The sequence below is a fragment of the Oreochromis aureus genome, linkage group 14 (genome assembly GCF_013358895.1).
Source record: "Oreochromis aureus strain Israel breed Guangdong linkage group 14, ZZ_aureus, whole genome shotgun sequence".
Lineage (NCBI taxonomy): Eukaryota > Metazoa > Chordata > Actinopteri > Cichliformes > Cichlidae > Oreochromis > Oreochromis aureus.
In genome coordinates this window covers 12,028,791-12,040,829 of record NC_052955.1, presented here as the reverse complement: position 1 = coordinate 12,040,829, position 12,039 = coordinate 12,028,791, and the positions used below count along the sequence as shown (strand labels likewise).

The 12,039-nt window shown below is 39.1% G+C and overlaps 2 protein-coding genes and 1 long non-coding RNA gene across 3 annotated transcripts; 1 reads left to right on the top strand and 2 right to left on the bottom strand.

The window, feature by feature from the left end:
• Positions 1-102: 102 nt before the first annotated feature.
• On the bottom strand, positions 103-3,472 carry LOC116316375 (dehydrogenase/reductase SDR family member 11-like). The gene is made up of 7 exons (XM_039622908.1): positions 3,269-3,472; positions 2,452-2,661; positions 2,001-2,095; positions 1,216-1,345; positions 1,004-1,096; positions 840-905; positions 103-724 (listed from the first exon to the last, which is right to left on the bottom strand). The coding sequence occupies exons 1-7, from the start codon at positions 3,398-3,400 to the stop codon at positions 695-697; spliced, it is 756 nt and encodes a 251-aa protein (XP_039478842.1). The 5' UTR covers positions 3,401-3,472; the 3' UTR covers positions 103-694.
• On the top strand, positions 3,329-11,355 carry LOC120443679. The gene is made up of 3 exons (XR_005615589.1): positions 3,329-3,457; positions 3,948-4,024; positions 11,301-11,355. It is a non-coding gene; the product is annotated as an uncharacterized LOC120443679 (long non-coding RNA).
• Positions 11,347-11,924, bottom strand: LOC120443677 (dehydrogenase/reductase SDR family member 11-like). The gene is made up of 2 exons (XM_039622913.1): positions 11,849-11,924; positions 11,347-11,563 (listed from the first exon to the last, which is right to left on the bottom strand). The coding sequence occupies exons 1-2, from the start codon at positions 11,918-11,920 to the stop codon at positions 11,363-11,365; spliced, it is 273 nt and encodes a 90-aa protein (XP_039478847.1). The 5' UTR covers positions 11,921-11,924; the 3' UTR covers positions 11,347-11,362.
• Between the last annotated feature and the right edge of the window lie 115 nt (positions 11,925-12,039).

The following is a 12,039-nucleotide window of genomic DNA, read 5'->3' as shown; positions in this document are numbered from 1 at the left end:
TATATACATATATATATATATATATATATATGTATTGTACTGGATATTCTCCACAGCACATAAATATCCTTTAGCGCAACAAGAACACTGCAATGAAACAAATTTTCCTGAAAGTTTTATTAATTAGCAAAAATTATCAGTAAAATGTTATAGAGTGTTTTCATGAGTACATAAAGTCGGTAAAATTTACCAGTACATTATGGTCACATGCTGCAACTTCTCACTGAGATGGAAAAAAACGTCTCACAGTCTGTTTTAAGGAGGCTACAAATTAAAAATGCAACAGTTTCTCCTCAGGGATGAGAAAATGCACTCTGTGTATGTCTAACTGACATCCTCATCGAAGGTTCTAACCAGATGAAATGAACACCTGCTTAACAGTAAAAACACTCTTAGAGCCTAAATACTGTCCAGCAACTGAGGTCTGTTACAATAAGAAGGAAGCTGTCATTCATCAAAGTGTTTTTATGGGCATTCCTTGCTGGCCAGTAGGACGCTTGTAAAAAGGTACCACGGGGGCCTTTGATAAGAAGATAGTTAGACAGTAGAGCGCTAACAGCTGGAGGAGTTTCCTTCATTTTATTCTTCTGTGAATTGATTACAATCTGACAGTGTTGAGAAGTAAGGAGAGCCAGTCACACTACTTTGATGTAAAGATTGGGATGGGTCTCACGGCCAAGTTGCATGACACCTGCTACAGACCTTCAAGCAAAATCTCCCCAATCTGAAAGAAAAGATAGAGGAATGTTATCTTATGACTAAACTGCTGATATTTAAAATGCAAAATAGAAAAGTTCAAAAGGTCACAAAAAAGATGAAAATAAGAGAAAATCTCAAACCTGAACATGAGGAGGGGCACTGAGCACGTATGTGATGGCACTGGCGAGGTCTTTTGCTTCCAGAGGCTATCAAAGAATTGAAAAGTGCTTAATGAAATTTTAGCTGAGTAATCATATCAACAATACTGTAGGAATTGTAGGAAATAAAGGAATAAAAATTTTACCTTATATTTAGTGGATATAGCAGCTGCTTTATCAGAATCATCTCTGTAGAGGCGTGATGCAAATTCTGTCTTCACAAAGCCAGGAGAAATGCTCTGCAAAATGACATTATTAATGAGGATTCTTCAAGAAGTACTGTGTGTGCAACTTATAACATTTGACATTAGTGTTAAAGGTACTTTGCAGCTGGTTACAGTGTCTTTCAAAAGCTTACTGTGGCCCGGATATGAGTGTTTTCTGCACGCAGCTCCTGCCTCAGGCCCTCAGTCAGCGCAGTTACAGCATACTTGGTGCAGGTGTAGAAATGTACATCAGCATTAGGAAACACTTGATGACCGCACACACTGCAACAGAAGGATATTTACAAGCTGCTAATCAAATCAGCATTTACCAACATATTCTGATCTGATCTCAGGCCTTGGGGTTACAACAACTATGGCAACAGTTACTATATAGTTTAACATCCATCTGTTTTCTTTTGCTGATCTAATTCAGGGTCCTGGAGCCTCGGGTACACCCTGGACTGTCACAGGACACAGAGAGACAGACACAATTCAACTAAACTAACCCAACTAACTGCATGTCTTTGGACTATGTGGGAAGGTGAGAACTCCTGCAGACACAGGGAGAACATGCAAACTACACAGAGAAAGATACCGGCCAGATGCTGGATTTGTTTCTATATAATTTATATGCATTTTTTCTTTGATGATTTTCATAGTAAACTCAAAATCTTTTAGTTCTGAACTGCTATCTGTCCAATGAAAGTGATATGAAGATGTCACTTATGGTTTTAGGATATTGTTATTGACATTTTTCATTGGCTTCACTGGCTATACTGAGGTTCTTAAATGGGGAGATCAAATGTGTGCTGTGAAAAAAGTCCATTGTGCAGAGTTGCCAAAAGAATGACTGAATCATAAAATATTTGTGTTAGGATTAAATCAATAAACTTCACAAGGATACCCATCACTGTCCTTAAGTAAAATAAAACTGCACCTGTTTATGTTTATGATGTGCCCATCGTCCACGTTTCGCTCTTTCATTGACTGATAAGCTTCACGTGCGCAGATACACAGTGCAAGAACGTTCACCTGTAAGAAACCAAGCAGTGAATTAAACGGTAAAGAAAATATTTGGAGTCATCCATCCATCCATTCACTTCCGCTTATCTCCTTTCAGGGTCACAGGGGGCACTGGAGCCTATCCCAGCTGTCTTAGGGCAAGAGGCAGGGTACACCCTGGACAGGTTGCCAGTCTGTTGCAGGGTTAACACACAGACAGAGACAATTATTCGCACTCACATTCACTCCCGCATTTACACCCATGGGCAATTTTAGTGTTTCCAATTAACTATTGCTTTACGTACTTTCATATGTACTACACAACAACATATTACTGCATATCAACCAGGAAAAATTTTTTTTCTAAAATAACTCTGAGTTCTTACATCCCACATGTTTTTCCAGGCACTGGTTTTGCCATTTAGCAGCGCCTCTGGATGAGCCAAGCCAGCGTTATTGATGCACACGTCCACGCCTTTGTGCTGCTCTTTGATCGCGGCGAACATGGCCAGAATCTCCTCCTCTTTGGTCAAGTCGCACTTGAAAGGGACCAAAACACCAGGGTGGCCGGCGCTCTGACACTCTGCTGCCAGTTTCTGAAACCAAAAAGGAAAAGACAACTTTAACATAATAAAAAAATTAGAAATAGGAATGAAAACGATGAATATATGAGTATAGTCAGGGGCTAAAATGGGATTTGTAGATGTGAGAACCCTAAGATCATTGTAGTGGTTATAGGAGTGTGAGGAAATGAATCAGGAGTCACAATAGGCTCTATTAAGAGCTCCAGCAGATTTTTTTTGTCTACAGGCTGTGATCAGCTGACCTGTGCTGTGGCTGTTGACCCGAGGTTTACTGTTTTTTGTGGATTTACACAACTCATCAATATGTAAGCTATCATGTCTGACTTCCGTCTCCTACACTGCCAACATACTGTTTATACATTTTTTTATTATACTGCATAGTAAACAACTTGGATCTGGTATTGTGCAGCTCATTGTAACCCATGCATATAGACCAATATATACAGCATAAATTATTTACTGTAAAACAAAAAGTTTGTCTGCTCGACAGCCATTATCTGATGTCCGCTTGACAGAGCTACATAACTGCATATCTGCATAACATTAAAAAGTCCTTTGCATTAGAGTTTTACATTAAGTCTTTCTCTTCCGAAATTGAATTTCTTATTTCAGAGCAAACCTGTATTTTTCCCACGTCCCTGGCGCAGCCCACCACTTTCATTCCGAGCCGGACCAGCTCCACGGCTACAGCCGCCCCAATGCCGACCGAGGCTCCGGTCACCAGAGCCACTCTACCCCGCCAGCGCTCCATCACAGACAGCCGTAACCAGCTCACGCCCCAAACTTATGAAGAGAGGGACGTGCCAAGGTAGGTATCCCCACAAAATTAGTTTCCTCTGCGTCGTGAGCGCCCGAGGTAGGGAGAACGGATCCAGTTGACTCCGCCTCCATTCCAACCAAGTTACTTGAAAATAGTAATTAGTTACAAATTACTGATTAGGTTATCCAGTTACTTTACTGATTACTTATTTTTAAAAGTAATTATTTACTTTTAAAAACATGATACACAACCTGAATACGTTATAAAGCAATAGACCTTTCAGCCCAATTAGATTTTTTTCTGCATAATCCATCTAAAATTGGATCAATTGAAAAAGTGTCTTTTGAAAATTGGTTTTATTAGTTTTAATCTTTTAACTTTATGCACACTGCATCAAGCAAAAAGTCACATTATATGGAACAGCCGATGACTTGGAGAAATTTGTTTAACATTTAAACATATTTTGTGCATATTCACTCATGTAAAATAAACACATTTTTTGTGTTTATATTGTCTGTCTGTGATTTGGACCGCCAAGCGTGTGCTCTCAACGCAGGGGAAACAAATTCTGCCGGGGACAACTACCTTGACATGACTGCCACAATAAAAACTGAAGTGAGTGAGCTAATTAATTTGTAACATTCTGTATAATATTAAGTATTTGTGACCATTCGGCCTTTGTTAAGGATTTCCTCCCTAAGATTAGAGACAATATGGGAAGAATCAATGAATCCTCAGTCATGCTCTATACAGCAGCAAAGAGACATATAACTTTGAGGGGGAAATGCTTCTTTAGGATGAGTCCTTCCATTTTGCAGAAATGGAAAACTTGTGAAGGTCATCAGCATTTCATAGCTCAACAAGAAGGAAAGAAGGCATGATTTGGTAATACTTTATACCAGAATTGTGACTCGCAAATTAAAAACTTCTGAGGAAGTTGAACTTTTGATCATGAAGGGTTTTGGGGGCAAACAAGCTTCCATAAATAACCCATGTAAAATAAAAAAAACTACACCAAACATATTGGATACAGAAACCCTTTTTTAACAAAAAGCTTTAAACGGGCGTTTTTGTGCACCATCTGGTAAAAATTAACTTTTACACAGAGTCAGGTTTACAGAGTTATAATGGATGATGAATTGCAACTCACCGGTTTTATAGTAACATAAACTGGCTGCCATCCCAGTTTCTTGGTCTCATCTCAGCATGACACAGCAGAAAAACTTCATTATTATTAATTTTATTATTATTATTATTATTGTTATTATTATTTGTGGCAGTAGTATTAGTAGCAGCAGTTGGAGTATTTTAAATAGGATTTCTCTTTGAGGAACACTTGTGGATAAAAGAAATATCAAGTTTGTTTGTAGACCAACACACATACTTTGTCTTCTCTGATTGCCTCTGGAAGAATTAGATGTTGTCAGTGCCATCACAATATGTGCTCAGTGCCTCTCTGCATGTTCAGATTTGTGATTTTCTCTTGTTTCATGCTTTTTACTGTGACTTATTGAACTTTCCTTTTAACGATATGGGCTTCATAGATAATTGGCAAACCTTCTGGAGGAAACCTGGTCTTGTTAGGAGAGACGGCATCCATCTCACTTTGGATGGTGCAGCTCTCATTTCTAGAAATATGGACCAATTTATTAAACCCCCCAAAATATGACTATCTAGAGTTGGGACCAGGAAGCAGAGTTGCAGTCTTACACGCCTCTCTGCAGCTTCTCTCCTCCTGCTACCCCCCAAAACCCATCTCCATTGAGACTGTGTCAGCTCCCAAACAGACAAAAACAAACTAAAAACCAGCAATAAACAACTTAAACATAAAAATCAAAAGAAAGAACAAAACAGTATCCACATCTGAACCAAAGAGTAAAACAGTGAAATGTGGATTATTAAATATTAGGTCTCTCTCCTCCAAGTCTCTGTTAGTACATGACTTAATAATTGATCAACAAATCGATTTACTCTGCCTTACAGAAACCTGGTTGCAGCAGGATGATTATGTTAGTTTAAATGAATCAACACCCCGAGTCATTCTAACTACCAGAAATCTGGAAGCACAGGCCGAGGGGCGGTGTGGCAGCAATTTTCCAGACCAGCCTATTAATTAACGAAAGACCAAGACAGACTTTTAATTCATTTGAAAGCCTGATGCTTAGCCTCGTCCACCCTAGCTGTAAAACTCAGAAACCAGTCTTACTTCTTATCATCTATCGTCCACCTGGGCCTTACACAGAGTTTCTCTCTAATTTCTCAGACTTTTATCTGATTTAGTGCTCAGCTCAGATAAAATAATTATTGTGGGTGATTTTAACATCCATGTAGATGCTAAAATGACAGCCTCAACATCGCATTTAATCTGTTATTAGACTCAATTGGCTTCTCTCAAAATGTAAAAGAACCCACCCACCACTTTAATCACACTCTAGATCTTGTTTTAACATATGGCATAGAAACTGAACATTTAACAGTGTTTCCTGAAAACCCTCTGCTGTCTGATCATTTCCTGATAACATTTACATTTACGATAATTGATTACACAGCAGTGGAGAGTAGACTTTATCAAAGTAGATGTCTTTCTGAAAGTGCTGTAACCAAGTTTAAGAATATAATCCACCCACTGTTATCATCTTCAATGCCCTGTACCAACACAGAGCAGAGCAGCTACCTGAACGCTACACCAACAGAGGTCGATTATCTTGTTAATAATTTTACCTCCTCACTACGTATGACTCTGGATACTGTAGCTCCTGTGAAAACTAAAGCCTCAAATCCGAAGTACCTGACTCCGTGGTATAATTCTCAAACACGTAGCCTAAAGCAGATGACTTGTAAGCTGGAGAGGAAATGGTGTGTCACAAATTTAGAAGATCATCATTTAGCCTGGAGAAATAGTTTGCTGCTTTATAAGAAAGCCGTCCGCAAAGCCAGAACATCTTACTATTCATCACTGATTGAAGAAAATAAGAACAACCCCAGGTTTCTCTTCAGCACTGTAGCCAGGCTGACAAAAAGTCAGAGTTCTACTGAGCCAACAATCCCTTTAACGTTAACTAGTAATGACTTCATGAACTTCTTCACAAATAAAATTTTTATCATTAGAGAAAAAATTACCAATAATCATCCCACAGATGTAATATTATCTACAGTTACTTTTAGTACCATCAATGTTAAGTTAGACTCTTTTTCTCCAATTGATCTTTCTGAGTTAACTTCAATAATTACTTCCTCCAAACCATCAACGTGTCTTTTAGACCCCATTCCTACAAAACTGCTCAAAGAAGTCCTGCCATTAATTAATTCTTCAATCTTAAATATGATCAACCTATCTCTAATAATCAGCTATGTACCACAGGCCTTCAAGCTGGCTGTAGTTAAACCTTTACTTAAAAAGCCATCTCTAGACCCAGCTGTCTTAGCTAATTATAGGCCAATCTCCAACCTTCCTTTCATATCAAAAATCCTTGAACAGCTAACAGATCATCTGCAGAGGAATGGCTTATTTGAAGAGTTTCAGTCAGGTTTCAGAGCTCATCACAGCACAGAAACAGCTTTAGTGAAGGTTACAAATGATCTTCTTATGGCCTCTGACAGTGGACTCATCTCTGTGCTTGTCCTGCTAGACCTTAGTGCAGCGTTCGATACTGTTGGCCATAATATTCTATTAGCGCGATTAGAGCATGCTGTAGGTATTACAGGTACTGCACTGCAGTGGTTTGTATCATATCCATCTAATAGACTCCAATTTGTACATGTAAATGGAGAGTCCTCTTCACACACTAAGGTCAATTATGGAGTTCCACAGGGTTCGGTGCTAGGACCAATTCTATTTACATTATACATGCTTCCCTTAGGCAGCATCATTAGAAGACATAGCATAAATTTTCACTGCTATGCAGATGACACGCAGCTCTATCTATCCATGAAGCCAGGTAACACACACATCAATTAGTTAAACAGCAGGAATGTCTTAAAGACATAAAGACCTGGATGGCCGCTAACTTTCTGCTTCTTAATTCAGATAAAACTGAGGTTATTGTACTTGGCCCTGAAAATCTTAGAAATATGGTATCTAACCAGATTCTTACTCTGGATGGCATTGCCTTGGCCTCCAGTAATGCTGTGAGGAACCTTGGAGTCATTATTGACCAGGATATATCCTTCAACGCACATATTAAACAAAAATGTAAGACTGCTTTCTTCCATCTGCGCAACATCTCTAAAATTAGAAATATCCTGTCTCAGAGTGATGCTGAAAAACTAGTTCATGCATTTATTACTTCTAGGCTGGACTACTGTAATTCATTATTATCAGGATGTCCTAAAAACTCGCTGAAAAGCCTTCAGCTAATCCAAAATGCTGCAGCAAGAGTCCTGACAGGGACTAGAAAGAGAGCATATATTTCTCCTATACTGGCTTCCCTTCATTGGCTTCCTGTTAAATCCAGAATTGAATTCAAAATCCTGCTCCTCACATACAAGGTCTTAAATAATCAGGCCCCATCTTATCTTAATGACCTTGTAGTACCATATCACCCTATTAGAGCACTTCGCTCTCGCTCTGCAGGCTTACTTGCTGTTCCTAGAGTATTTAAAAGTAGAATGGGAGGGAGAGCCTTCAGTTTTCAGGCCCCTCTTCTGTGGAACCAGCTTCCAGTTTGCATTTGGGAGACAGACACTATCTCTACTTTCAAGATTAGGCTTAAAACTTTCCTTTTTGCTAAAGCATATAGTTAGGACCAGGTGACCCTGAATCCTCCCTTAGTTATGCTGCAATAGACGTAGGCTGCTGGGGATTCCCATGATGCATTGAGATTTTCCTTTCCAGTCACCTTTCTCACTCACTATGTGTTAATAGACCTCTCTGCATCGAATCATACCTGTTATTAATCTCTGTCTCTCTTCCACATCATGTCTTTATCCTGTTTTCCTTCTCTCACCCCAACCGGTCTCAGCAGATGGCCGCCCCTCCCTGAGCCTGGTTCTGCCGGAGGTTTCTTCCTGTTAAAGGGTTTTTCCTTCCCACTGTCGCCAAAGTGCTTGCTCATAGGGGTCATATGATTGTTGGGTTTTCTCTGTATGTATTATTGTGCGATCTACTGTACAATATAAAGCGCCTTGAGGCGACTTCTGTTGTGATTTGGCGCTATATAAATAAAATTGAATTGAATTGAATTAATTGCATTTTAAACAAGCGGTTTACTCATAGTAAGATAACACTGGTATAAACATGGAAATACTGATGTATGGAATTTAAACCATGGCTGATTGTTAATGAAGAGCACAAAGTGTCCAAAGAAAACATACCTCTGAAGGTCATCACTATTTTGCATTTCACAGCTCTGCTTTTACTTCCATTGTAATATTAACCACTAGAGGTCGTAGTACAGTCGTGGCCAGAATCTACTGCTCTTTGGTCAAGTCACACTCGAAAGGGACCAAAACACCAGGGTGGCACTTTGACACTCTGCTGCCAGTTTTTTAAACCAAACTTATGTTTTCTTGTTAGTCAAAGTTTTACATTGACATGATAGCTCCTTTAAAAGCTTACTCTCTCAGATACCTGCATTTGTTTATTTACACCAAATGTATTGTTTATTACAAACAAGAGCCTCAGTAATTTGAAGAGTGCTTGCAGACATATTTGCATTATCCACACAAACTGCTGGAGAGTGTAGTAACCTGCTACCATACAAAGGAACCAAACTGAGGTTTTGGTACAGCACTATATACCTCCTTGCCATGAATTTTACCTAGTGACTGCCAACAACTTCCAGCAACCATTCACCAACTGGTTGGAGAACATACATTGGTAAGTGACCTTTGTTCATCAGTCTATAGGCCCTTATGACTTGTACGGTTGCTCCATGACACCCCCCCCCCCAGCTAAGGTTCTAACCAGCTGAAATGAACATCTACTTAACAGTAAAAACACTCTTAGAGCTTAAATACTATCCAGCAACTGAGATCTGTTACAATAAGAAGGAAGCTGTCTTGAATCAAAGTGTTTTTATGGGCATTCCTTGCTGGCCAGCAGGGCGCTTGTGGAAAGGTACCACGGGGGCCTTTGATAAGAAGACAATTAGACAGAACAAACAGCTGGAGGAGTTTCCTTCATTTTATCCTTCTGTGAATTGATTACAATCTGACAGTGTTGAGAAGTAAGGAGAGCCAGTCACACTACTGATGTAAAGATTGGGATGGGTCTCACGGCCAAGTTGCATGACACCTGCTACAGACCTTCAAGTAAAATCTCCCCAATCTGAAAGAAAAGATAGATGAATGTTATCTTATGACTAAACTGCTGATATTTAAAATGCAAAAGACAAAAACTCAAAAGGTCACCAAAAAGATGAAAATAAGAGAAAATCTCAAACCTGAACATGAGGAGGGGCACTGAGCATGTATGTGACGGCACTGACGAGGTCTTTTGCTTCCAGCGACTATCAAAGAATTGAAAAGTGCTTAATGAAATTTTAGCTGAGTAATCATATCAACAATATTGTAGGAATTGTAGGAAATAAAGGGATAATAATTTGACCTTATATTTAGTGTATATAGCAGCTGCTTTATCAGAATTGTCTCTGTAGAGCCGTGATGCAAATTCTGTCTTCACAAAGCCAGGAGAAATGTTCTGCAAAATGACATTATTAATGAGGATTCTTCAAGAAGTACTGTGCGTGTATCTTATAACAGCTGACATTAGTATTAAAGGTACTTTGCAGCTGGTTACAGTGTCTTTCAAAACCTTACCGTGGCTCTGATATGAGTTTTTTCTGCACGCAGCTCCTGCCTCAGGCCCTCAGTCAGCGCGGTTACAGCGAACTTGGTCGCCATGTAGAAATGTAAATAAGGAAAGGGATAGACATGATGTCCACCCACACTACAACAGAAGAAAGTTTAAGTAGGACAGCATTCATGGTACCAACATATTCTGATCTGATCTCAGACGTTAGTACAAGAAATCCTAATAATGTATTGCAATTTATCCTTTTAAAGACATACTTAACTAAATGATGCAAGAAGCACTAAGGCTGCAGAGAATACTTTATACTTTATAAACAATTAGTTTCTTAAAAGTACAGTCACTATTTTTTTGGTTATTTAAACAAAAAAGGATATTGTGCTCATAAATATACATAGAATAATATGTATCACATGTGTCACATGTTCCAACAAACTGAATTCTCATTAAACTTATAGCTAATGTATTAAAAACACATAGGAGCAGGTTTGCAGCTTGGGTAAGCCCCCACCATATTTGAATAGAGTGGCTGGTAAGGATATCTCCCTTCCAAATAATCTCGTTTTATGTATGTTGCTAAAGACATAGCACTCCAAAGCTAGAGGAGAAGTCCTATATGCATTCATTTAAGGTGGAGCGACATTTATATTCATGCCTGTACCTTTGAACTCAATGTATTAAGGATCACACCTGTGTTTTATCCTTGGAGGAGGAGTCCTTTTTACCAAAGAAATGAAAAGAGCCAGCACCACTGGCATCTTAATAAAATGTCACCCTCTTCCTCCTCACATCAAATCTCATCTACTGAACTGAAGTCTGAGATTGAATATACAAAAATGTGCATAAACATGCCAATTTATTCCCGTGTCGGGAATAGATGCAAATCATTTCACTCTCACTATTGAAAACACAGTTTTCCCTTCACCTCAGTTTAAGAGTCTTGGCGTCATCTCACTATCCTATAAATCTCACATTAATGATCTCACCTGTTCTGCCTATTTCCATCTACGCAACACTGACCGATTACGTCCTTCTCTTTCCACCCAGTCTGTGTCCATTCTTGATCATAGTATCGTTACCTCCTGAATTGACTATTGTAATTCTCTCTTGCATGGTCTCCCCCCAAAATCCCTCCACAAGCTTCAACTGGTTCAAAAATCCTTGCCCGCATACCAGTACATCATCCCTATCCTTCAGCAATGTCACTGGCTCACTGTGAAATTCCGAACCACCCCACACAAATGCTGTCCCAGACCAGGATTGTTGATGCACACATCCACGCCTTTGTGCTGCTTTTTGATCGCTGCAAACATGGCAAGAATCTCCTCCTCTTTGGTCAAGTCGCACTTGAAAGGCACCAAAACACCAGGATAGACAGCGCTCTGACACTCTGCTGCCAGTTTCTGAAAACAAAAGGAAATGACAGATGATAAGCTTTAAGATTAGAATCGTAAGAATTAAGATCTGAGTTTTTATTAATTTCTTATTTTCTAGTGAAAACTGTAGAGTCAAGAAAAAAAAAGTAAAACTGAAATTCAGATGTTTGTCATCAGTTCAGTTGTGTCCAGCTTTCTTTTTCTGCAATGGAGTAAATTGAAATTGAAAGTGTTGTGCCACATCTATCAATGATGAACTTTTACACACAGTCTGTAAAACAGGTTCAATTACAGTTAAAGAAAACGACTTACGTAAGCCTGATAAAGCTGGAAGATCTTGTGTAAAATATACTTTGCACTCTCGCAGAAAGTCTGAGTTTTCATTCCAGCCTGACACAATTAAAAATGATTTGCATATCAAAAATTACATGAGTCTTTCACTTCAGAGCAAACTTGTATTTTTCCGACGTCCCTGGCGCAGCCCACCACTTTCATACCGAGTC